Below are 25,801 nucleotides of genomic sequence, written 5' to 3' on the forward strand. Positions count from 1 at the left end.
GCGCCGCCCGTCGCGGCAGGTGGATGAAACGCGCGAGGATTTGGCAATCTCTATGATTTCACATACGGAGCTGACGAAATATCGACCTATAACATCGACGTGTTTTCAGTGATAACAAATATTTTGATATCGCTAGGCTTAATGGCGACTAGTTGGCTGTTGAAACGCACGGAATGGAATATATACTTCCGTTCGACTCTCTCTCGTCCATTACGCAAGACCCCGAAAGACCATCGACGCGACCTATCGGCGGTAACATTACCGACCATGCAGCAGCAGCAGCAGCCGTCGTCGTCGTCGTCGCGACCCCGTATTCCACCCCCCTTCCGCATGGGGCGAGCCGAGCGCGGCAGAAGCGCGGTAGGGTGGGTAATGTCGGGAAATGCAGCTAACGAAGTTTACGAAGACACTTAACGGAATTACGCCCTCGCTCGCAGTGGTGCCCGCCGCCGCTCTGTCACCCCCGCGCGTCGCGCGCACCTCCGTGTTACCCCGTCCGGCGAGAGTACCGAGCGTCCCTTTACACTTTTCCGGCGGCAGGGAGGTCGCGTTAATTACCGACAGAGGCAAGAAACCGGGGAAACGGTGGCGAGATATCTCGTCGTCGTCAACGCTCCGACGATGGTTATGAAAGTCGGCTATGAGGACGGTCGGAGAACGGCGGGGGTTGTCGACGATGCGGGGCTGCTGCCGGAAGTGGGAGCGGGTGGAAGGGGTCGGTTTGCGCCGAAGAAGGGTGTTATTGACATGGTGGGTGTCGCGTCGTCGGCCATCTTGGGCCGCCGCGGTCTCCCCGCCGTCGCCGCTACCTCCTCCACCTCCTCCTCCTCCTCCTCTTCCTCCTCCTGCTCCTCTTCCTCGTTCTCCTCTTCCTCCCGCCGCTACCCTCTTCGTCGCATTCGCTCTGCTCCCCGTCGCGTCCAAAGGACATCCTTGTGTCCCCTTGCCGAGTGACATTCGGGCTGTGTGCCCAGCCTAACCTGCCCGGCGGACGCCCTGGGCCACCCTTTTCGACCAACCCCGGCAACGAGCTGCGAGGGTCCCGGGGGCTGCTTGTCTCCATGGCGACCGAACCCTCGCCCAACCCCCTCGACCAAACGCCGATTCCTATCCCTCGGCACTTCGCAACCCTCTTCCACCCCTACCCCGTTGCTCGTTCGCGCTGTCGTTCTCTCGTCGCCGGAGAAAGAGCCTTTCGATATCCTCGTGCACCTCTCTTTTGATAGATCGACGGGTCCTCTTTCGACTTTCCACGTGTTTCCTTTGTCTCGTTCCTTCGCCGCCGCCTCTCTTCGTCTTCTTCGTCGTCCGACAGCTGAACGGCAATTTTCAATTTTCGGAATTTTCCTCGTCCTCTTTGCCCGCCTCCGTCGTCTCCCTTCTTGACGATGCTTCCCTCTTCTCTCGTTACTCCCGAGCATCTTCGAATTGTTGCCTTCCTAGTGCCTGTCGCGCTCAAACCAGATGCGGTATCTATATTCCTCGTCGACAAGTGTCGTCCGCGTTGTTTCTTCTTCTTCATATTCCTCGTTCTCCCGACACTACCATTACTTCTGATTACTTCTGTTGTTTCTCGGCACGATACAGCTAATCTTACGGTCTCTCATACAGTTATCGTATTGTTTTAACGAACTTGATATTTTTTACTTTCAAATGAACTGAATTATATTTGGCTGAGCTTGTTTTTGCAAACTTGAAATCTGTGAAGTTGCACTTTTACGTTCTGCATGATAAATGCATGGAATGTAGTTTTAAATCTGCGCGTATTTTTTTCCAAGGGATTTAATATTCCAGGAGCATGCCTTTATAACTGTGAAATTTTTCACGAATTCGTATGTTTGTGAATTTTTGTTCTGAGTCATAATGTACGTTTTGGTTTGATCATCGTCTATTCGTACAACGTCAATATCGACAAAAGCCTGGTTTTTTATGATATACGTATATATAAATATATATATATATATGTAGATACACGCTATATAATATATCAAATATAGTTGATAATTAATAATTTTCCTATGTTAATCAGAAAGAATATATCGATGTTTTTTACCCCAATTTGAATTTGGCCACTTCGATATCACGCAAATCTAACAGCCCGTTCGGAAGACTGCAAAAAACACGGTCCGGTGATATCTGAAATTAGTTGGTGGCAGCATTAATTCCGTTAATTATATCGAAGAGCCGATCTTGAGGGACTCCGCTTGCCTCTTCCTTTTGTCGGGAGACCCTTTATCAAACATTCCCGAAGGCACAAAGTTGCCCTGCGGAATTGGCGGATATTAGGAAGGACTTCGCCGCGGCTTTTGTCTCGTTCGGCCACAAAGTTTCGCGAAGCACCACAATCCCGACCAATTAGCGACGATTTCCTAAATCAAGCCGTAACCGCGGGCTAATTGGTACTTGACATTCAACTTACTCCTACGTTTGTCGCGAGAAACTCTTAAACCCCAATCATCGATGACAAATACTCGAATTAATTGTACATGCCTCGTTCGAACGAGTTGCCTTTGAGGTTTCAAGGCCCGTTGTATCGCTTTACTCCCGGCCTTTTTTTTCGTCGCTTCGGACATTTTTACACGGACGCTCGGGAGTGAAATCACGAGCGCTGAATTTTAAATAATCTCCGTACCATTAATTATTCGTTCGTTACATCGGATATCAGGAATTTACCGGATCAATGAGAACAATATGCATTGTACTGATCTTTCAACAGTATCGATCTTTCGATAGTATCGTGGTGGTTTTAAGCATCTCTTCGGTCTGAGACGTGACGGGTCGGCGGTCGAATGAACTCGACTCGGTTACCGCTCGTTCACCGCTCGTGCAGCTGCATTGCGGCAAAACAGAAGACGTCTGTCATCGGAGACGATCCGTGGGAGAGAGAGACGCATCGGAATGCAATTCCGTAAATGCGCAACGTGGCCGTCCATTCAAGCTCCGTCTGCCCGGCCAGCTGCGGCTTTAAAATAGCCCTTACATCCGATCGGCGGACGACGAATGTGGGTGGCACCTGATGAGCGGAATGACAACGATTCGATTAATTAACGCCGGGCTGCCGTCGATATTCATACGACGACAACGCGACGACGACGATAACCGCAACGACGACGAGACCGGAAGCGCGTCGAGCGAGAAGGAAAGAAGAATCGCGTTCTTTATGCACGCGAATCCAACTGTTTATTCAGTATATAGTGAAAACGAGAGGAAGAGGAGAAAAAGAGACAGAAGGAGAGAACGGCAGCGTCGGCGACGGGGTGGAGGAGGGGCCGGAGGAGGAGAATCCGAGAGGGGGAGGGGGGAGGGAATGCAACAGCAAGCGCGAGTGATCGACATGAAACGAGTTCATTCATGCTTGGATGTTGTAATTCTGAATGGACGTGAATGGATCGAAGTTGGCGCGCGATTAGATTTCCATTGTGTGCTGTATCGTGCGTGTTGACTTAATAATATACTTTTTGTTTCACGTAAACGCGACGGGGATTCGGCTGATTTTCACTTTTCAATGGACATTATACAATCAGACTCTCGAGCGACCCCGAAGCGAATCTCGCGTACCGCGAATTCGAATCGCGCACGACATCCCCTCGATTATAGCCCTCGATGTCATCTTCAGCGAAACTTTCACGTGACACGCATGAGATGCAACTCGGGGAATCTTTTAATCTGATCGCGATCGCGATTCGACGTTTCACGTGACGCCGAAACTGGTGATCAACGGACGTCGCGTTGCAGGGAAGAAGAACTCCGCTCGAGTCATTCGATGATTCGCGCGAAAATCCGCGAGAGAGGTTAAAAGAGGCCGCGTCCTCCCTTTCTCTCAAGGGTGCGATAACTTTCAGCGCCGACTGTATCGGCTGGATGATACATCCCCCGGGGGTTTTCTCCCCTTGGGTGTTAGGGTATGTTTCGTTGCCTGGCAACGACACCCTCGAAGTCCGCGCTCTGATTGGCCCCGTCTCGCTTTTCCTGTCTTAGCCTCTCTTCTCACCCCCGTCGCCAATCAGGTCCCCTTCTTCGCCCATGCCATAACCACCCCATACCTGCCCGTCCACCCCCCCCCCCCCCNCCCCCCCCCCCCCCGCCGTTCCGAAAACCGTCGTTCTCGGGGCGAAATGCCACACACGCTCCCGCGTTGCAAAGAACACACGACGACGACGATGAGCGTCCGCGTGAGCGGAATGCGAAGAATTGGAGAGAGAATTTCACGCAGCGGCGCAGCGCGTACGAATTGCGCGTGTGACGAAGTGTGCGACGAGCGACACACGGGGATTCGCTTTCTCTTGTGTTTCACAGTAATATCGTAATACGAGAGGAATGCGAAAGAAAAACGACGACGGGGAAACATTCGTGCGATCGCTTTCGTTTCGAACGAGCTCGATTCTTTTCTACAAATAATCCTTTCCGACGATGATATATATTTCTTTTTTTCATTGTATATTTTTATCTTTTCACATACACACGCGCGCGCGCGTATACATGCACAGACGAGGCTGTGAATAAGAAGCTGCCGGTGTATCCGTCTCGCTACGTGTTTCTTCCTCGGTGTTCTTCTCGTCCATCGACGTCGTCTCGGGCTTGATGAAACTAGCGTCGCCGAATAGACGGCCGGAATCTTATTTGCCGTAGACTCGCCCGTCGAAATCCGATTACGAGTAGACGCTCGCTCCAACGTCGGCCGATGTCAATGAGAGTCATTTCTATTTTTACCACTCTAAATTGTACGAAGGGAAGCGACTCTGCTCCGGCTTCTCCTTTTCAATGCCTCCTTCGTGTAGTCGGTTTGTTGTCGAGGCTGCAGCGCTACGAGGGAAGAGGATTAAGCCTTCCTATTGATCTCGTTCAATAGATCCGTGCCCTTTCGCGTGCTAGCACTTGTAATGTTTTGACATCCTTTACTCTCGCGTTTAACGCGTCGCCCTCCTCCCCTCATCCTTTCCTCGAACGCGCATCTCGACTTGCCTCCGACTTGATATCGTAATATCGATAAAATCAGTAATGCGATTTAACATTCTAACATCGACAGCGGTGGAATCCATTGAGAAAGATGCGTTGATCATTTTTCCGTATTGTATTCATTTAACAGAGGACTTCAGCGGAGACGACGCTTTCTGTAACTTGCCCGTTGACCCCGACAAGCAGTGTGATAAAAGCAAGAAGTAAGTATGATCATAAATGACCCATGAAACTCGTCCGCAGGGAGACAGAAAAAAATAGCGGTATTGATTAATTATTTATTGCAGGATACCGCGGATACCGAAGATATTCTACGGTACGCGGACGCACAAGCAGATCGCGCAAATAGTCCGAGAATTGAAGAAGACCGCGTACAGGAATAAGAGGTATACACAGGACGTCTCAGATCAATATGGACAAACTTCGTGAGGGCGTGCGAGCGGATCGAGGTGAACAAGGAAGTCCTCTGCCATTTTCAAGTTTGTCCATCTGTTGATCCGGGACGTCCTGTATAAAAAGAGATATCGATTGAAATATTAAATACGGCACATTTAAAATATCCGTTATCCGTGAAATCAATCGTTTAACGAGCGGGATCCACTTGCAGGATGACTGTACTGAGCAGCCGAGATCACACGTGCATCCAAGAGTCGAACAGGAACAAGAACGAGCTCTGCAACGAGCTGCTCGATCCGAAAAAGGTTTCTCTAAATTTATCTATTTTACTTCCCTGAAGGAAAGGCACTGAACGATTATATGTAACGGCACTATGTGTCTTTCTCTCCCTCTCTCTCTCTCTCTACTCGCAGCGTACCAAGTGTCCGTATTATAATGAACAAAATAAAAGAAACATGGCGTCGTTTGAGACAGTGCAGCGTCTCGGATTGAGGACACCTTGGGACATTGAAGATTTGCTCTCGCTGGGCAAGCGGATCGGTGCCTGTCCGTATTTCGCCGCCAGATCTCTGATGGCCGACGCGGAGATCGTCATGTGTCCCTACAACTACATCATAGACCCAAACATCCGCGAGAGCGTAAGTGTCTCGTGAGTTTACTCGCTCGTTGGTCAAATGTACGAAGCTGGCTGGTGTGAACAATCGAATCTCTCGAAGGGACTGGGTATTTCGTTGATATTTTTGCATTAATAATGACAGCGCCGAGATCTCTCGGTTTGAAAATCGTGCGGGTCGCTTCTACATCTTTTCCTTTCGCCGGTGATGTTGTGAATGTTGAGAGAACGATGGGTCACTGTCGCGAAATTAATGTGCAGATGCAGATCAATCTGAAAGGCAACGTCATAATATTGGACGAGGCTCACAACATCGAGGATATTTGTCGGGAAGTTGCCAGCGTAGATATAAAAGATACGAAGCTCGTGGCTGCCTCCGAGGAATGCGAGATTCTCTCGCACAACCGCAAAGTTAATGAAAATATGTACACGACGATATATACATATCTCCGAAAGTTCGTGCAATTCCTCACGAATGTCGACGTCAAGGACAACGCGAACGTATGTACTTATTAAAACGATTGATATATCGTGTCGTTTTTACGATCATTTTGCATATCGTTCTCGTCTGTCAATTTATGAACGCGTAAACCGTTTAAATATCGCTATTCTCTGCTAACAGTGTGTGTGTGTATGTGTGTGTGTGTGTGTGTATGACCTAGGATAACCATATGGTCAGTAAGGAATGGCTTGGCATGGAATTACTCGAAGTGCTCAACATGGAACAAATCGGACATTCTGCCTTTCCCCTTTTTCTCGCTGCCAGTAGAGCAGCCATTCAGGATTTCACCAGCATGAGGGAGACCTTCTCCGAGAGAGCCATACCCACCATCACTCTCGACGCCAAAACGGTCCTCGAAAATCTCTGTTTCGCTATAGAAATGATTAGCTCGGAGAGTTACGTTAACGACTACAAAGCGTACGTTGTCGAGGTCGAAGAGTACAGAGCTGCGTGTACGAAGGTAAGAAGAATGAATTTTACTCGAGCGTAATTCGATGTAACTGTCATCGCTACGACCGTCATTCAGGCGGCCGATGACGTCTGGGTGTCGATGAGAAACAAGCGGCAACGAGTACGCGTGTTGAAACTGGTCTGCATGAATCCCGCGGTGATCTTCGCGCCTATCGCCCGCACCGCCCGCTCGGTGATCCTCGCTTCGGGTACGTTGTCGCCGGTCTCGTCTTTCGAGAGCGAACTCGGAACGCGATTTCCGCACAAGCTCCATGCCAATCACGTTATATCGAGGGAGCAGGTGTACGTTAGGTGTATATCGAGAGGACCGGCCGGTGAAGCACTGAAGGCCACCTACGAGAACGTAAACGACTGGACTTTCATGGTAACGGAATATTTTAGTTCGCTACTTCACTCGATGATCTTCCTGCGATAATCGCGTCGAAGACACATTTTCTCGGGGAATTGTATTTAACTTTGCAATCACACGACCAGAAAGGACTTGGAAACTTGATCGTCCAAGTGTGCGACGCGGTACCGTACGGTGTTCTGTGCTTCTTTTCGTCTTACCCCACGATGCATAAGATACACAACCGGTGGAAAGACACCGGCATTTGGGCCCAACTGGAGCAACTGAAGAAGATCTTCGTGGAGCCGAAAACTACCAAGGAGCTCGATGAGGTGATGCGACAATATCACAGGGCCATTGACGAGTCGTCCTCCGATGAGAAATCCGGGGCGATCCTGTTCGCTATCTTTAGAGGTAAAGTGGCGGAAGGCACTGATTTCAGCGACAATGAAGCGCGATGTGTATTGACGGTGAGTGTCGGCTGTTAACACGTTCGCACGTATGTACGCGTGTAAAACGGCACCGTCTCGTAAGATGTATTTGTATGATTTATTAGGTCGGTATACCGTTTAGCAATATAAAGGACAAGAGTATATGCATGAAGAAGGATTACAATAACTCCAATGCGTCGAAAGGATTGCTGTCCGGTTCAGAATGGTTTACCGTACACGCGTTCAGAGCGTTAAATCAAGCGTTGGGTCGTTGCATCCGGCATAAAGACGACTGGGGTGCGGTTTTGTTGGTGGATGTGAGGTACGTACGAGATGTGAAAGCCTTCACACCCGAGGAAGGGTAAGGTTTCTTATTTAAAAAGTTTCCTACAGATTGCAGAGAGAACTGTATCGTAAAAATTTCGAATACCTGCCAAAGTGGATCAGAGAAATGGTGAGTGCCGGTTATCGAAATTTGTTACCTCGTTGAGATGTTTAAGAGTTTCAATTTTGCAGTGGAAAGATGACAGTAACTACGACTTACAAGGAGAACTCGGGAACTTTGTGGCGGGACACGTTGCTCGCGAAAGGGGCAGAATGTATCTTGAAGAAAAGAAAGCACAAGGGTCTTATAAAACATCAGTCCATGGGATGGATTGAAATGTTAGAAATTAGTTTAAGTTTTATTAAAAAGTTGTGAATGATAGAATATTTAACACTTTTTACCACTTAATTTAACACTGTCACGTGTCATACATTGTGTCACACCTTGATCGTGTCTCTTTTTTCTATCATACGCAACTGTTTCTTCTTCATTCTTTTTATTTTCGCAGTATTTGTAATCTGAAAATTATGGCAAGAGGATGATGTTGAGTACATAAATAAATATATTTTAAGAAAAGAGCAACAAGAAGAAAGGATTCACTCACGACTTGTACAACTTCGCTCTTCTTCCTATTCTCTTCAGCCCTCTTTAAATTTTCTCTCCTTCGTTGCTTCTTCCCTTCTTTCTCCTCCTGTTTTTGCGCCTTAATTGCTCTCGACATTTCCTTAACGCGTTTAAGATCCTGTCTCAGTTTTTGTTTTTCGGCAAGCGACGATCGAATCCCACGTGTTTTGATTATAGAAGAAAATCTGCAAATGGTCGTTTATATATATATTTTACTTGGAGAGACGAACGAGAAAATTATAATCGGACAAATCGTGTTAATTATCAAATCTAACTTACTTTGTTTTCTGTTCTTTCCATATCCTGCCAGATTTTGGTTTGCCTCTTGGAACGTATAACTTTTCACGTTCATTTTTCGGGCTAATCTGTTCCGAGACGTGCCTCTGATGCATCACTGATGCTTCTTTCTGTACCGAATCCACATTGCTGCTTGTTACATCTGACATACGTGGTAATCTTTCCTCGTTAGTGTCGGTCATCGTCATTGGAAAGTCAATAAAATATCCAACTGAACGTTTCGCGTGTAAATAATCCTCATAGGTTATCTCGTCATATGGTGATGTCGCGTAAGAGCGGAGAACAGTCGCAACTCAACAAGGATTGTTCCGTAAACTACATTATCGATGCATGGTACAGTAGTTCTTGTCGGCGCGACAAAAATATACTGGGTTGGAAAAGTTTACAGCATTTTTCAATAGACGGCGTACGTGACACATTTAGAGCCACTCCATCACTACGGGCTGTTTGGCGCCATTTCACGGTAACTCTGAGAACCCGAATGGCGAAAGCTCTGTCCGTAGTTCGTGGTATTCATACAGATGTCTGCCGTTGAATTATATAGCCTTTTAAAAGTTGAAACACGTGGACAAGTCGACAATAGTGTAATTAAATCATTTGTATTAACGTGATAATGGAGTCTTTGCAAGCAATTAAGGATTACCTAAATTATGATACCCGATTGGATTTGAAAGCTGTTGCATTAAATTATGTGCTTGGTAAGTATTTGTATATTTTAATTGTGCATGTAAAAAAAGAAATATATATATATATATATGTGGTAATATTTTCTGTACTTTACTTTTTTCTATCGTTTTATTAATTCTATAGATCATTTACTGTTTAAGATATGAATGCTATATGTTTTATACCATCAGAGGTTACGGATGATAATTATTAACATGATATATACATTGATTAAAATTGAATTTTATCGATGAAATAGATAGAAAATTATTTGCGCACAGGTATGACAGCCACTAGTGATGGTCGAGAGATCTTGTTGGGACTGGCAGAAATATTGAAGCAGCTCGTCATTCTCACGCAAGATTCTTCAGTTCCTATTAGCAAGGATGCTGTGTCAGCATTGGTAAACATTACCGGGGATGAGTCAGGGACCAATGCATTGCTGATCATTTCAGAATCAGGCGGCTCAACAAATACGCAAGAATATAGTTCGAATTTAATAGAAGTTTGTATAAAGTAAATATGTAATTGTGCATTTTTTGGTTAATTCATATTCCATAGTCCAGATACATGATTGAAATACATAATTATATGGATTATTTTGCAGAGCTATAATGGATAAGTCCAGTGTTTTGGCAGATCCATGCTGTATGATACTTTCCAACATGACGAGACCATTTCACTCGGTCGACAGGGTAATAGCGTTGATTGAACAATGTGGTTATACCTGGGATGCGATAATGGCTGCGTTTACTGCAAAGCAGTATAACACTACTGGTGCTAAAATGCATTATCTTGGGCCAGTCTTCAGCAATCTCAGTCAGTCGCCATATGTAAGAAGGTACTGTTCAATTGAATATTTAATTGAATCCTTTCGGTTTTCACTCAGTTAAGTATTCCTGCAGATTCATGCGTCTTGTTTCAGATATTTGATGGACCGAGATCATTGTGTTATTCAGCGGTTGTTCCCGTTCACTGAGCATCCCGATATGATAAGACGTGGTGGTATCGTTGGTACTTTAAAAAATTGTACTTTCGACACAAAAAATCACGAATGGTTGCTGAGTCCGGAAGTGGATTTATTGTCATACCTGTTGTTGCCACTCGCTGGTCCAGAAGAGTTTGATGACGAAGACAATGACAAATTACCATGTAGTTTGCAATATCTACCTGAAACAAAGACGCGGGAGCCTGACCCGGATATAAGGTAAGTCATATTCAATATGATATATCCCAGATAGATGGAAATGCTAAACATAGCATGTAAACATTTAAAGTATACTTTTTGATGTCACTGCAACAGCACATGTTTAAAATATACTTGTTTTAAGAAATACTCATTTATTATGTCATAATTTTACTCAAATTATTGACTTCTTGTTACTATAATAATTCCAGATTAATTGCGTTCTCTTTCGGGTAAGATATATTCATGGCATCAAAATATCGCCGCAATATTACTGCAGTTTGAGCTTTTTTTTATATACTGACAAAATTCTTGTCATATGAAGACGCATTTTCACGAACTTATGCTAGTCACGATGCAAACAATATACCAAAATATGTCTATCTGGGATGTTTCGCAAAACTTGAAAAGAGAATGCATTAATATTATTACTATTATATCTTTTTTTTTTTAGACTCATGCTCTTGGAAGCACTGAACCAACTTTGTGCAACAAAAGCAGCTAGGGAAATATTGAGAGAAAAAAATACATATGTCATACTTAGAGAGTTTCACAAGTGGGAAAAGGACTCGAGTATCTTACTGGCGTGTGAAAATGTTGTAGATATTTTGATAAAGTAAATACTCTTGACTAAAATGTACTTAATGTTTTCTCTCTTACCAGAGTGAAATATAAAAATGCATATTTGCTCGTTACAGAACCGAGGAAGAGATTGGCTTGGACAACTTGAAGGAAATGGAAGTACCTTCCGAGTATACGAAGAAATTTCACGAGATGGATGAAGACTTTATTAATAAGACGGTGTAAAATTGTACATAATAAATATAATGTTCTGTAAATATTGTATACAATATACATAACACTTGCTCGGCACAAACCGTAAAAAGTGATGCTCGCGTTGATAACACATTCCGCATTTTGTATGTCGCCCGTCATCTATTGCACTGCCCCGTTTTATCACCTAATAATAAGCTATCAGGTCCAACGTAGCGAAGAAAAAGAAAGTCTAATAGCCTGATCTTCCAATCACATACACATCGTAAATAAATATCGAAATACATTCGAAATTGGGATGCATACGCGGCACAATAAAATATAATTCCAATTTCCTACAACTTACACACTAACATCCGAACAAAACAGGTACGCGTAAGTAGTTGCATATGTGTGTATGCCGATAGACACGACTAACGAAATCACGATATGTTCATGAAGGATCTCTTTTTCTCCGAAATCATAACGCGAATGGCAAAGTGTGTATACGTGTACGTGTGTGTATGTACATATATATATATATATATATATATATGCGTGTTACAGTATTAAACATTGAATATTCGAGTACTTGCGGATAATTTAAGCGGTTTTCATCAGGGCAAGTAGCCAAGGCCAGCCTCGAGGCTGATGGAACTTCTTATGCTGGACGCGTTGCTGGTCCTCCTGGAGATTCGGTTGCCCTCACCGGCGCCGAAGACTGCGGCGATTTCCGCGCTCTTCTTTATGGAGAGCGCCTCGTGATGGGCGCCGGATCTCCCGCTGCCGCGGGAGGAATATTTCTTGTCTCTCTCGGCGCCGCCGACGTAAACCAAACGGCCCTGAGTATCTCGGGCGCTAACGACAAGTACCTTCTCGCTGCCGGACGATTGCTGGGACTTCCTTCCTGGACTGAAGAGATCGTAATCTAAAGCTAAATTGTCCGAACTGCCGCAGGCTGGCGATGATCGATTCTGAAGCAGAATTCGCGCGGGCGAACATTTTAACAAGCAAGCTCATCATGGCTAAACTACACACACAATAATAAAGAAGTGTGATGCTTTTCTCTCTCTCTCTCTCTCTCTCTCTCCCTGGCTCTACCTTGAGGAAGTCGGTGTTGTGCGACGAGCTGTGACTACCGGCCATCCGCGTGCCTTTGACCCGCTCGGGACTGTCGCCTCGGCTGAGCGTACTCTCCGAAGGCACGATCCCTTTCTGCCTGAGTTGCTCGAGTATGGTCGGTTGCTGGATCGGCTTCCTCGCGCAGTAACACTTGTTACTCTCGGAGCAGCTGTCCGTGTCGCAGGCGCAAACAGCCCCCGTGTTTTCAGGTACGGAAGTAGCCGGTACTCGTCTGGACAACGAGCAGTAACACTTGTCAGCCGACACGCAGGTGCACGACTCGGAATCGTAGCTGCACTCGCTGCAACTCACGTACCCGCTGCTGCTTCTGTTCGCGGTGGCACCCATACCGCGGCTCAGTCGTCTACCTGCGTGGCCCAGTGACGTTAGGATGCTTCAACTCGGCGAGAACCACACGGAGAAAAAAAGACCGGTCGAATGAACGCGACAATGAACGAACCAAGTTCGGCTGGTAATTAGAAATTCCGTTTCCTTCAATTAAAATGCGTTTGGTTCATTCATCGTCACAGTTAATTCGGACCAATCTCTCTTCTTCATGCGCGTGCCGGATGTCACGTTGTCAGTTACGAAAATTACATCTTATTAGACTGAGTACGGTTTTACACATTTCTTCTTTACTTTTGACTGAAACTTTGACAATCCTTGCAATGAAAGGATCGATATGACGCGATCGAAAGATCAAACTGATCTTTTTTCACTCGGAATCATCGAGAGTCCAAAGGGCTACCGACATAGGGAAGCTGGTACTTGGATCTAAGCTGATTTGAGTCGAATAACCCGCAAAATCCCAGCGAGGAAGTACAATAGATTGCAATAAAGCTAAGTATATAGGCTCTGTTGTAAAATTGTTACCATCTTTATTATTAACAGTTTCGATCGATCGATCGATCAAGGATCTCTCGCGCAACGGGGAGATTTTCCCGCAGCAGTCGGTCAATTTGTTAAGAATCATTCGGACGAGTGTGATATTCTATCTTACTTACACGTGTCACTGTCTTCCGAGGTCGTGTGACACGCCCCGGTTTTGCTCTTCCGCCAGGACTTCCTTCTGCCGAGTCTACTCGCCAGCACTCTGTTCCTGTGGTTGTTCCTGACGTCGCACGACGAGCTGCTGCCGAAACTGTCGTTCAGCCTTCTCGCCGGGAATATGACGGACGTGAACTCCGTGGGGCCGCCTTTCAGCCTCGAGACGGATCTCTTGATGGCCCTGCCTAACAAGCAAGATCGACGGCTGGACCGCCGTCTTTGCGGCCGGCGACGTCTTCTCATGATACTGGCGGATCTCTGGTACAGCTCGTCCTGCGTCAACGTCGCGGCCAGTTTCAACAAGAATTCTTTGTAGAGCGGCTTCAGGTCGTTGAACGACATACCCTCGGGATCTGTAAGCACGTTTCCACGGTGTACATTCACCACTGGCGCTCGAATGCGCACGGAGAGGAAAAGTTTGGCTGAATTGTAACATGACGATGAACGAGCCAAGTGCTCGTTTTGGTCTCAGGAAAGCAGAATTTCCGGTTGCGAGAGCCGAATTTGGTTTACAACGATCAGAAGTTCCGTTTCTTCGGGGCAAGACGCGGTTTAGTTCGTTCTTTTGTCGCGTCGGTTCGACCAAGCTTTCCCCTGCGTGCGAAAAACGCAATATAATTACCTATGATAGCTGCGAGAATGTCGTCGACACTGGTCAAGCCCTCCTGATTCCTGAACTCGTCGAACAGTTCCGTGAATCCTAACGGTGTGCCTCCCTTGATATTGTTGGGCCTGCGAGTACTTCCGGAGGTCAGGAAACTGCCTCTTCTGGGTAGCTCGACTCGCGTCATCAGGTCCCCCCGGTCCACGTCTATGTCGCTCTGCGACCGCCTGAGCCCGTTCTCCTGCAGGATCTTGTTCGCGTCCTCCGAATGGCTGACCGGCGGCTCGCTACCCGCTCTGCTCCGTCTTCTCATCCTAGGACGGCTGTACTCCGGTACGTTCAGCGAGCAAGCCGGATCCGATTGCTCCTTCTTCAGCGGTTTGTCCATCGTGACTACTCGGCTGACTCTTTTGCCGGAGGAGTGCACCTTCTCCGTGTCTCTCGACCGCCTCTGCTGATCCGCCGTGCCGCCGCCGTCGTCCTCGGCCTGTTCCTGATGCGACTGGTAGAGCTCGTTTATCTTCAAGTTCTTCGCGAAGAACACGTCCTCTTGGCAGCTCTTCAGCTGGCCACGATCGTCTCTGCCGCTGCTTCTCGTCATGTAAATGTCCTCCTTACCCAGACTGTAGATCTTGTCGGCGTCTTCGATCCGCGAACTGTAAGCGTTCTCCTTCTTCCTGCTTCCGGCTTGCTCATATATCGTGGAGCTCGGCCCGTTCCTCCTGGTCTTGTCGATCTTATCGTACATGAAAACGCAGTCGGCCCTGGAAGAATACGATTGTCGTTCGCAAGCAAAGCTCTCAACGTTCGTTCGATTCATATCGTACGATCCGTAATTTCTCTCGTAAACGTCGTCCTTCAGATCGGCCTTCAGTTCCTTCTCCTTCTTCGGCATGCTCTGCTTGTATACCTTCTCGTATTTGTTCGACCGCCTCTCGTAAATCCCGTTCGCCTCGTTGTCCCGGACACTGTATATCTTCTCGATTTTCGAGTTGGACTCGATCAGTATGCGCAGAGAGTTCTGGTCCTTCGCGGAGAACATCTTGTTCCTGGAATTCTGCAATTCCTCGTCCCTGGACAGCATGATGTCCCGATTACTTTGCCCGAAATTGCTTTTCTCCGTCTTGACGATGTCTCTTGACTTTCTGCCACGTGCTTCGAGGATGTCCTCCGCCTTCACGTCGGAGTTCTTCTTCTTCCTGCGAGGTACTTTTTGCAAACTCGGCTTCGGGCCCTCTTCCTCCGTCAGGGAACTGCTGACGGACGTCTTTTTGGTCCTGGGCGGCCTGACAGGGTGCGGCGCGATCGGTCTTGGCGGTGGAGGTAGCAAACATCCCATTTTACTGCTCAGACTAGGCTCTCGGACGCTGGAGACGACGGACGCCAGACTGATGCAGCCGACGCCGTTCATGTGACGGGGTCGCCGGCGATTCGCGTCCAGGTCGGCGAGAAGGGCGCGATATAACGTCGCCGCGGCCGCCACAGCGTCCTCCTCGGACGCGCAGGCGAACGCGTGGCATTCCAAGAGCCTGGCAGCCCCGGGCCGGCGCATCACCACGGCGAAGATCGGAGGATAGAAGTCCACTTCGCTTCTCAAGCCGCGCATTGTCCTGAAGTTGAACATTAAGGATCATTTCTGCTTTTAAATTCACATCCGTGCACACGCTCCGAATTGTCAGAGGAGACACCGTCAAAACTGACATAAGTATTGTAAACTGACGTAACAAATGTATATATAAAATAACAAAATTTCCTATTTCTTTCAGATCCTAGTTTCGAGAAATGTCAATCCTCAAACATGTGAAAAGAAATCATTATTCGCAAGGAAAAATATAATAATTTTCACAACACTGTCACATATATCTGGTGGAGAATTATTTCTGATTTATATCCATGTGGATAAATTTTTATATTACATCTTCAACAAGGTTCCAGGGCCTAAAAACAAAATGGTATGTCGGTTTCGGTGCTTTTCCTCTGACGCAAAGAAATCTATATAAAGTCGAGATAACTTTTCGTGATTTCGCAGTAAGTGTTAAACATACACAAGGAAATTGGAAAAATCAAGACAGAGAGAAATTAAGTGCATCGATGATGATAAATACGATGTTGTCCGTACCTGTAGAGATCAGCGTGTCTGTCTTCCATGGTCTGTCCCTGATCCTGATCACCGACTAAAGGCAGGAAGGCGTGATGCAAATCACCCGATGGCACTCTCTTGCATCGAAGCCTCAGGGCGCTCCATACCGCTATTCTGCGGAAAGGATTGTTCTTTTCGCAAATGTCGCTGGTGCGGAACGTCAGTCCGCGTCGGGAAACCTCCAGCTCAGCCCTTATGCAACCTTCCATGCGCTCCAACAGCTGACGAAGAGGCTCCTGAAGACCACGCACGCTGGCCACGCGCCCACCAACCGGAGCAGCTCCCATGTATTTTACCTGATAAATCAAGCCAAGTGTGTCATATACCTGTATATGATGGTGGTAAAAACACAAAAGTAAGATAAAACGAAGCGATAAAATGAAGTATCTAATTTGCCATACGGAGAGTGTGTCTTCTTAAATCAAATCATTCAATATACGCGGCTCTCTCATAAATAGTATACTATTAATACGTTATTAACATAAACATGCTAGAGCGATAATATATACAAATACTGAAGTACATTAACATAATGTAGAATAGTTTTATAGAGAATAGTTTTATTTATTACAGCGAACTTCGCCGAAATACGCGCGCACAGCGACGTGAGAGGAGCGCCACAAAAGGGTGACGTGTGCTTGCAAAAATAGAGGTTAATAAAAAAATCAGTTGTGTTCCTTTTGTGCGTTCCAGTCTGAAAACCGGTGGAAACCTGTTCCGTTTGATAAGTGGTACTATCGAAGATAAACACACGCAGGATCGTAATATAGAGACTTTATTGTGCATCTCTCGAGCGCAATAAAGTACCCTAAAACTAGCGGAGGAATTTCGCAGTATCGTCGCTTTATTCGCTGGCACTTTAATGCGCGCGATGCGTGTCCCAAGGAATGTAACGAAATAAAATTCGAATATCCTGTATATACGGCTGCAAGCTGTGTGTGTGGACTCGCGAATTTCACGCTTACTGAGATTTTATTCCACCGATAAAACGGCCGTTCTTATCTTTGTCTCGTAATTAGTTTGTTACAGTTTGTGGTTTGTTGAGATTTAATGATTCGGGCGCGCCGAAAAGCATAACTCTGACCACAAAGGAAATACAGGAAGTATCAATGCTCCTGATAAAATAAATAGCTGCTGTCAAGTCTTGTTATGATCGACCGCCACGCCTAAGCAAGTTCTCTCGTCGAGTGACGTAACCCGATCGATCAATCGGCAGCTTCTTTTCACGATCGGAGAGTTATGCGAAGTAAGGCGAAACAATGCGCGGCCTAAAGCCCACAAAGCAGGATACCGTGTCGGCGAAGGAATCCGCATACCGGCGTAACAACTGAAGGGGAATTTTTCAGCGCTCCGAATAGTTTATGGAGGTCTGTCACGCTCCGCGGTTCGTGAGCGGAATGAAAGTGATGATTAAAGATTCTGGATCAACGCCCGAGAGGAAAGTCTGAGGACTTTTCGCGGACTTTTTTCTCGGAGCACGTTTCGATGAAAATCGCGATCGCACATTTCTCCCTTTCCTCGATTATAAATGCACGGTGCGCAGACTGAATTTCCAGAGAAGTGACATCAAACTTATGCGGGAAATATGCGAGATTACTTCTGAGTGAAGTGTATTATATTCTGCTAGATTTCGATGAACCTAGTAGTTAATAATAATAAACACACGGAGAAAGAAAAAATGTTCAAATTAACGTGATAATGAACTAACTGACAATACATTTTGGTCGATGGAAACAGAATTTCTGGTCCTAAGGACCAGAATTTCGTCCATCAAGAACCAGAAATATTTTTCCTTCGACGAAACCGCGTTTACTTCGTTCGTTTGCAAGATTATTACAAGATTTTACTTTGCGGTTTATTGCGTAAACTATTGCTGTCGCAGTTTCAGAATTGCAAGACTTTTTCCATCTTACAATCCTATTTACGATTATCAAAGTTTCTTCTCCCTTTATTATTCTGTATCGTGTGTTAGTTGTGACGTTTTAATTGAAGTCCGATGCTGTCAGCTTCATACACGAACGTTATTTAGGAAAACGTTGCTGTCTGAAAGCAATCAAACACCACCGAAAGGGTTTGGTATTATCTAAAAAACAAGATGTAAGAAATCTCAAATATTTAATGTTTTCTCCCTTAACTTTGACGAGTCCACTCCCGATATATATATATAACATATATATATTATATATATAACATATATATGTTCTGCTTCTCGGAAGATCATTGTGCGCAATTCTTTCCTTTCTAATGAGCAACCAGCTCGCGAGTAATTATACGTCGATCTAAATTTTATTCCTGACACGGAATCACCGCAAACACCATCAGGGTATTTATGTGAGATTTCTGAGGCGGAAAATGGTACAATTCGGCGCGCCGCTCTTTTCACAAAACTTTTCATCGATTTCAAATTCCATCCTTGAAACGAGTTTCGAGTGTCAACGAGAATCTAGGTTCTGAGGCCTAAGACGGAAAGATATAACTCGATGGATCGATCAACGAATGATTCTAATTACTCGATGTAAATCATACTTTCATAGAAAAAAAAAAAAGAAAGAATATACATATTACATCATATTTCTGTTGAGAGAGGAAAAGAGGGCTTGGTCAGCCAGATAGAAACGTTCCTTTCGTTCTGCACTTAATTCCCGCACGGTTGTATATATTTCGTGTTTCTCCCATAAATCTCTCATTATCATCCCGACGCTCTCTTCCGCGGAGGAACAGATTTCCCAGCTGTTTTGACACCGAAATGCGTATTAAGACGCGCTTAAGGGTCACGTTCGCTGGCGAAGTAGGTGAGGCCTCTTTCGTTTCGGTACGGAGGCCCTCGTGAGTAGAACGGAACGACCGTTCAGCCGCGCTAATACGCGCGAGATTTTCCAAGCGAAGGGGCCGATGCGTACGTAGACGCACAATGGAATTAACATAAGTGAAAATGCACACGGCGACGTGGCCGGTCGCTCTCTAAGCGACCGTTAGCCAACCCGCCCTTCCAACCGGTCCTACGCAGACGTAAATCCTCTCGAGACCGTTTGAACAAAACGTGTGCGGGTTTCTCGTAAATTCTCTGCTCCACGTGCGTAATTATTTGTGTCATTACCGGCAAGATAGCGGCGGCACATTCACCGGGCGTTCCACTTTCGGCCTCCACCGAGGCGAACATCGCCTCGATGCGCGCCTGGACGGCGCTATTCACCCTCTTCTGCTCCTCGGCACCTATGTCGTCGGGACTAGTCGGGATCACGGTAGACAATCCGGCGTACCACCCTCCCAGTGCGGAACTGCAGATCGATCTGAAGCGATCGAGATTCGTTAAAGGAAGCATCGGAGGAGGAACATGAGTCACCGGCCAATGCGAAGGTGAATGTGTGCATACGGAAAAATACTTACTGCATTCGAGCAAATGTTATACTTCAAATGCAGATATTTCATAAGTTTATCCCGTCCGCGAATATATCACAAGTTCATCATAAGTGTCACATTTATGCAAAATATATTCTGAATCCCAGTAAGTTCAATATTCCCATCAAGAATATTAAATTAAGAAGAAACTTCGGCTTGCTTATTCAAATTAACCGAATTTATCACTCTTCTCTTAAAGTCTATAATATTCTTGAAAAGATAATATTCTCTTTCCGAATACGTGATAATGAAATTCTCCCAAAATTCGTGACGAGCGTATTTCAAGACTATTATTAAGAAAATATTCTTTATTGAAGATAATTATTAAAAGAAAATATTCTTAAAAATTAAAAGGAAATATTCTTTATTGAAGATAATTATTATTTAAGAGAAGAAAAATCAACTGAACGATCACTTTTCCTCGCAGTAAAATGGTATTTTTATCCATGCACGGGAAAAAGAATTAGCTTCCACAGTTAAAAACTAAATTTAAGTTAATTCCTTTTACTCGTGCGTACACTAGATTTCAATACGGCTTGAACATTGCATTTACGATGCGGCTAGGAACTCAGCCGATGGTCCAGTGGGAAAACTGGATTTTTATTGATCCCCAGAAGTTTTCTCATGGGATCATCGACTGCGTTCAAAAGCGCATCGACGAAAAGCCGTTCAAGCCGTTTTAAGACGTAGCGTATGAACTATGAACTTGGAATTAAAGGTTACTCAATTATAGCTACATGAAGCCGAGCGTATACTTGATACCGATAGGATTTTAACATGATCGGATTCGGTGTAATAAGCTCGATTCACCTGGAGTCCTCGAACAATGCGTCGATCTGCGCCTTACTCCTGAGAGAGCACTCGGACGGCGGCCCGCCCAATCGAAATCCATCCTCGTAGCAGGACATTCCTAAGGTCGACATCTTTTATCCGGACGTTACACCTGTTTCCCAGACCGTTGCATCTACCTCGAAGCAACTCGCTCCTCGCGTTTATCGCGTCTCGCCCGCTATCCTCATTCGTTCTGGAACAAGAAAGGCGCGTCGTTACGAACGATGTATCCTTAAACTCGAGTAGAATCGTAACAGCCGACGACATTAGCTCTCCGCTACGTTCCTATATCGCGATCGCGATGAACGCGAGAACGCCGGAACACAGTAATTTATTCGTATTTACCGGTTCTCTGGTAAATGACAGAGTCTCGCGAGCGGCCGCTCAAGGCTGTTTCCGGCTCGAATGCGATATTAATGATTATTCGAGGATAACGTCGAAGGACCGGGGGTCCTCCGACGTTCTCACCTGGTTTCCACGGGCACCTAGTCGACGTCGTCGCGCGTTAAATTTATGCCGAGCGCCGTATATAATTAAAGTCGAATTGTAGGTGAGATCGGATACCGGTTAGCTCTATGCGCTATACAGTTCGCAACGGTAAAAGTGACGGCGATTAGAGAAGAGGAAAATGCGAGCACAATGAACCCGCCGATGCGTGGCAGGTATTAGTGAAAAACGATCGATCGGGATCACGGATAGAGTGAATGCACCTGCGGGTAACGTCGCGATCGCCACTGGTCTACCGACTGAGGCGTCAGGCGGGTAAAGGCCTTTCTTTTCTACCCGGAAAAACGAAATTTCGATGCTCAGGCGGGTGTAAATTAGGCTATTAATGCACCTGAACGCTCGAGCACCTTTACCTTGGGCCGACATCAAGGTCGTTATCCTGCGAGCTAGAAATCGCTGCACAAGTTGCCGCTCGCATGAAGTGTACAGAAAAATTGCGTGTCTGCCATAATCAGGTTCGTCTGTGTGTTACTTCGGATTTCACCGGCAAACCGTGAAACTTCGCGCATTTCTTCGTTAAGTGCGCGCGCGTTGCCGCTTTAATAACACCCGAGGAACATTATTTCGTCACCCAGACGCGAAGATTTCGGCGCACGGTGAAAGATAATTCTGCTGCAGGCAAAATCGTTGTTGCGACGGAAATAAAATTAAGGAAGAAATCAAGTAAAATTTAATTCGCACGGCTAAATTATTTTGCTGTCTGACATATCCAGCAAATAGCAATGAATACTCTTAGCAAATCCTTCCTGCTGTCCGAACAAATCTTTTTTCTGCGCCAGCGGAGTATTTTTCACCGTGCGGATTTGCGGCGAATGGATAATATTCTCAGTAGCGCGCTTCATCGCGGGAAGGATAATGCAAATAATATTATAAATAAATCTGTAGATAACGGTTTCGTCGGACGATTTCGGTAAAGAGGACGATCGTAAATCAAAATCAAAGTCGCGCCGCCTTCGCGCCGCCGACGGTCGAAGTCAACGTAGGTAGGTGGAGGTAAGTGTCTGACAGGAGCCAGCTGTCGTTTCTTCGAAATTATTTCTACGACAGCCCGCAGTTAGGTTTTACAGTTATGGGCCGGTTAGATCCGACAATACGTTGTTTCTGGAAGGTGTCGGTGTCGGCATCGACGATGATAATCCGAAGTAACTGTCAATGCGCGCCCCTCTCGCGATCTCGACGTCTGAGCGCGTGCTGGCTTCACGCGCGCGCATTTACGGCGACTACACGACCGACGGAACCGGCTACCGAACCGCGGCTATAATTACGATTCGTTGCGGTTAATCGCGAGATAACGGCGACTGCGACAATCGGCAGCGGGGAATCGGCGCACCGGGAATCATCAGTGGCGAGCCCGGCTACCGACATGTACGACATGCATAATTGCGAAGTTCGATAATCAGCCCGGCCGTGTTGCCGCTCGACGTGAATAATTCTGAAACCGTGTATGCCTTTGGTTCGGCATATTTCATGTAACGCAGCCGTGATGATTTATCATCACGTCCCTCGGGCGATTTTCGCCACAGGCCTGCATCCTCATCGCCTGCAGCCCTGAATAATCACTGGCGAACCTCGCGGTTCTGACCCAGTTCCAGCTCCTCCACGCTCCACCGTTTTCATACTCTCGGCGAAGTGCGAATCCGCTCGATTGATAATTCCAACCATCCCCTTACTGACTATGCACTTTTCTCAGGAATTTTTCTCACAATGCGTAAGAACGACAGAGATAGAGAGAGAGAGAGAGAGGAGGGGGATCTCGTCAGCAAGGAGACACCGGATAGGAGCTGCAGGATGGAACCGGGAACTCGGGAAAGAAAACGACGACACCTGGACGCGTGGTCGGAACCGCGCTGTCCTTCGACGAGACGCGTTCATCCGTTTCTCCTGGGACCGGCGTTCCTTGTTTTCATAACCGTCGAGGCGTCCGCAGTGCCGTGTTTAAGGCAACGGTATTAAGGTCGGCGAGCAGATTACGGCATCACGTGCCGGCGCATCGTAGAGAGCTCCAGTCGATATATACACGGCGCGCTCGACTTTGAGCGCGTGCGTCGTTCAACTCGCAATTACCAAGTTCACGGCTCGTTTCCCGCCTGCGTCTGCTTTAATGGATATCGAGACGGCCGATAAACACATGCGCGAGATATCCATCTAGGAGCGCGTCGTCGACGGTTTATTTGCTCGAACCGCGCTTGAAACACCTCGGTTCCGGGAATTTTAGAAACTCTGTAATTAGCGGACGCAGCCCGGGGAGATTTTTATTTTTCGCCGTGTTTACCTCACGATGTCCTAATAATCGTCGGGACGAAATTAACAAGGAAAGCTCGGCAATCGACTGTCTGCTGTGCGTAGAGAATTAGCGCTAAGAAGCAACCTTCCAAATGTTTCATCCCGCGCGTCTGACAGATTTTTTATTGTCGTCAGGTGAGAATACAGGATGTACGTTGACATGTTAAAGATTACCCCCGTCAACGTCAAGATTATTCCATGAATTTCTGTGGGATCGGGATGGATATCCGAAGGTTGACCTCGATTGTTACGTGATTGAGAATCGATGTGCCGTATCGTAATGTTAAGAAAACAGCAGAATCTGCCGAATCTGTTTGTACCTGCTAGTTCGTCATCGACCTCCGGGATGTGATCCAAGATAACACGCGGCCGTCGAATCATGCGACATCACCACCCTTGTGCGAATCGGTCTCGTTCGATCAATTCGCGCTGTCATATCACCGTCGAGCACCCGGGGAAGTCTGTCACGAGAGCCGTCGCGCGTCCGCGTGGTTACGCGCGAGGATATCGCGATTCGCACCACATCGAGCCGCACTCATTGATCGCACGTCTACGTTCACTCCCACGCTTATCGATGACCTTCGTCGTGCACAGTCACAACGACGAGGTTCTGTTCTCTCGACGAGCGTCGACCTTGGCCGCCGTCGAGTCGATCCGGATGACCGTCGACGTGAAACTGCCGGGGATGTTCCGCAGGAGAGACTCGAGTTCTCTAGCTAGTGAGTCGGCGCCTCCGCGACGGAGGAACGAAGAGGAGGAGAAGGATGAAGATCAACGGAGGAGAGACCCTCTCCCGATCCTCTCGGCGACCATCGCGAACGCGTCTACCGGCTACTCTCTCGTTGGCCGCCCGGAAATCTCATTCCGCTGATATTCTGATAAATCGGACGCCACGGCACGCCCACGGTATCGTGCTTCGACCGGATAATACGCTTTCTTCCTCCGCTATTATGTCTGCTATTATTCGAACAGGCCGCACACAATGAGAGATTCTATCTACTCCGTCTACCGTTTGAGAAAGATGTCTGATTTGCCGGAGTATCTCCGAACTTTGAGATAATTAATGAGTATCTGACTGGTAAGTAGATTATACAGGCAACATTGTCGGGAAGACACTCGCTTTGTCTTCGTCGATATGAGGATTTCTCACACGGTAGGAAAAAAGGTTTGGTTGAATTAATTAGAACGTGTTTCAGTCGAGGGAGACAGAGAATTTCCGATTGTATAATCCGGTTTTTATGGCCGGCAATTCCGTCTTCTTCAATCAAAAGTGGTTGTCCACTTTCCGCTTGGTTCGACGGAATTTTCTTATCTCACGTAATTTGCATAAAGTCGTCACGTTAAAAAGTCGCTCCCTGATCGATTTTATTTTTCAAAGTTTAATATTTATATTTTTCAAGAAAGCCACGTCACGCTAAGAAATATACTTTTCCGTACATGTGTCTCGTCAGAAACTAAATTCAACCTGATTTTATTTCTTATATTTAAGATTTTTTTCATTTATATTCAAGAAGACAACACTCTATCATACCGAGCAATTACTTAATAACTTCGCGTGCAAATTTCCTCTCTTCCCCGGTCCACAAGTCATTTAATGACTGAAAGATAACGAGGACGCAATTTTTCCCCACCGGCAATTTTTTCCGCGCGCACATCGGCGCTGTACTTGACCGATATCCTCGCGGTTGTCCCGAGGTGGGTTATCAAACGACATCAGGAGAATCGGTAAGACAGACTCGGTGGGAGATGATTAACGATAGACAAGACAGAGAAGAGTGGAACAACGAGAGAACGAGAGAGAGAGAGAAAGAGAGAGAGAGACAAGCAATCGAATCGATGAGCACGGTAGGGTGGACCGTATGGCGTTGTCCGAGTCCTCCGATTACCGGGCATTGGAAGTGGCCGTCGTTGGTGCGCTCGCGCTGCGGTAACGTCGTAACCGGTAACGGTACCGCGCTTCGACGGCGTTCACCGGTCGTACCAATGTGAGAGTACTGTTATTTCAACTATGCAGGCTGCGTGTTCCCTCTCCGTCTATTCTTGCTCGGCTTCCTCCTCGCTCTACTACGTCCGTCTCGCCCTCTCTCTCTCTCTCTCTCTCTTTCACCGTGTCTCGAAACGCAGCCAATTTAGCATCACCGCTTACACCTATCGATCCGGTTTTTGGTATTTTTTTTCGGAATATTGGAAACGTTTTCTCGTTCGGCAGGGATCAGTGGGTGATACGGTAAATGATAAAAAGGTAAATAAATAATGAGGGAATCGTATGTAAATCGCGCCTCCTCGGTATATTAACATATTTGCGGTATTTCGAAATTTA

General features: G+C 46.5%; 4 protein-coding genes across 5 annotated transcripts in view; 2 read left to right on the forward strand and 2 right to left on the reverse strand.

Moving 5' to 3' along the window:
• LOC106742989 (Fanconi anemia group J protein-like) overlaps positions 1-8,461 on the forward strand; it is a 45,549-nt gene extending 37,088 nt beyond the window's left edge. Inside the window, exons 6-16 of one of the 2 annotated variants that reach the window (XM_014616411.1) lie at positions 5,087-5,159; positions 5,244-5,342; positions 5,564-5,657; positions 5,766-5,990; positions 6,227-6,466; positions 6,628-6,927; positions 6,994-7,302; positions 7,413-7,736; positions 7,823-8,019; positions 8,091-8,151; positions 8,214-8,376. In XM_014616411.1, the coding sequence (XP_014471897.1) occupies positions 5,087-5,159; positions 5,244-5,342; positions 5,564-5,657; positions 5,766-5,990; positions 6,227-6,466; positions 6,628-6,927; positions 6,994-7,302; positions 7,413-7,736; positions 7,823-8,019; positions 8,091-8,151; positions 8,214-8,357 (2,066 nt within the window). In that variant the 3' untranslated portion in view covers positions 8,358-8,376. Of the gene's footprint in view, positions 1-5,086; positions 5,160-5,243; positions 5,343-5,563; positions 5,658-5,765; positions 5,991-6,226; positions 6,467-6,627; positions 6,928-6,993; positions 7,303-7,412; positions 7,737-7,822; positions 8,020-8,090; positions 8,152-8,213 lie in introns of both variants that reach the window. The other variant, XM_014616419.1, reaches the window with a different exon arrangement.
• Positions 8,362-9,218, reverse strand: LOC106743001 (coiled-coil domain-containing protein 86). The gene is made up of 3 exons (XM_014616433.1): positions 8,926-9,218; positions 8,627-8,831; positions 8,362-8,540 (listed from the first exon to the last, which is right to left on the reverse strand). The coding sequence occupies exons 1-3, from the start codon at positions 9,129-9,131 to the stop codon at positions 8,460-8,462; spliced, it is 492 nt and encodes a 163-aa protein (XP_014471919.1). The 5' UTR covers positions 9,132-9,218; the 3' UTR covers positions 8,362-8,459.
• A 183-nt stretch (positions 9,219-9,401) lies between these two features.
• LOC106742273 (protein HGH1 homolog) lies at positions 9,402-11,862 on the forward strand. The gene is made up of 6 exons (XM_014615051.1): positions 9,402-9,641; positions 9,891-10,125; positions 10,217-10,450; positions 10,535-10,816; positions 11,250-11,411; positions 11,494-11,862. The coding sequence occupies exons 1-6, from the start codon at positions 9,557-9,559 to the stop codon at positions 11,600-11,602; spliced, it is 1,107 nt and encodes a 368-aa protein (XP_014470537.1). The 5' UTR covers positions 9,402-9,556; the 3' UTR covers positions 11,603-11,862.
• A 50-nt stretch (positions 11,863-11,912) lies between these two features.
• LOC106742266 lies at positions 11,913-20,820 on the reverse strand. The gene is made up of 7 exons (XM_014615040.1): positions 20,671-20,820; positions 19,559-19,751; positions 16,441-16,757; positions 14,340-15,931; positions 13,675-14,070; positions 12,650-13,038; positions 11,913-12,522 (listed from the first exon to the last, which is right to left on the reverse strand). Exons 1-7 carry the CDS (start codon positions 20,781-20,783, stop codon positions 12,166-12,168), a joined length of 3,357 nt encoding a protein of 1,118 aa, XP_014470526.1. The 5' UTR covers positions 20,784-20,820; the 3' UTR covers positions 11,913-12,165.
• Positions 20,821-25,801: the final 4,981 nt, after the last annotated feature.

Source organism: Dinoponera quadriceps, unplaced genomic scaffold (genome assembly GCF_001313825.1).
Source record: "Dinoponera quadriceps isolate SergipeBrazil2010 unplaced genomic scaffold, ASM131382v1 scaffold3, whole genome shotgun sequence".
NCBI classification, from domain to species: domain Eukaryota; kingdom Metazoa; phylum Arthropoda; class Insecta; order Hymenoptera; family Formicidae; genus Dinoponera; species Dinoponera quadriceps.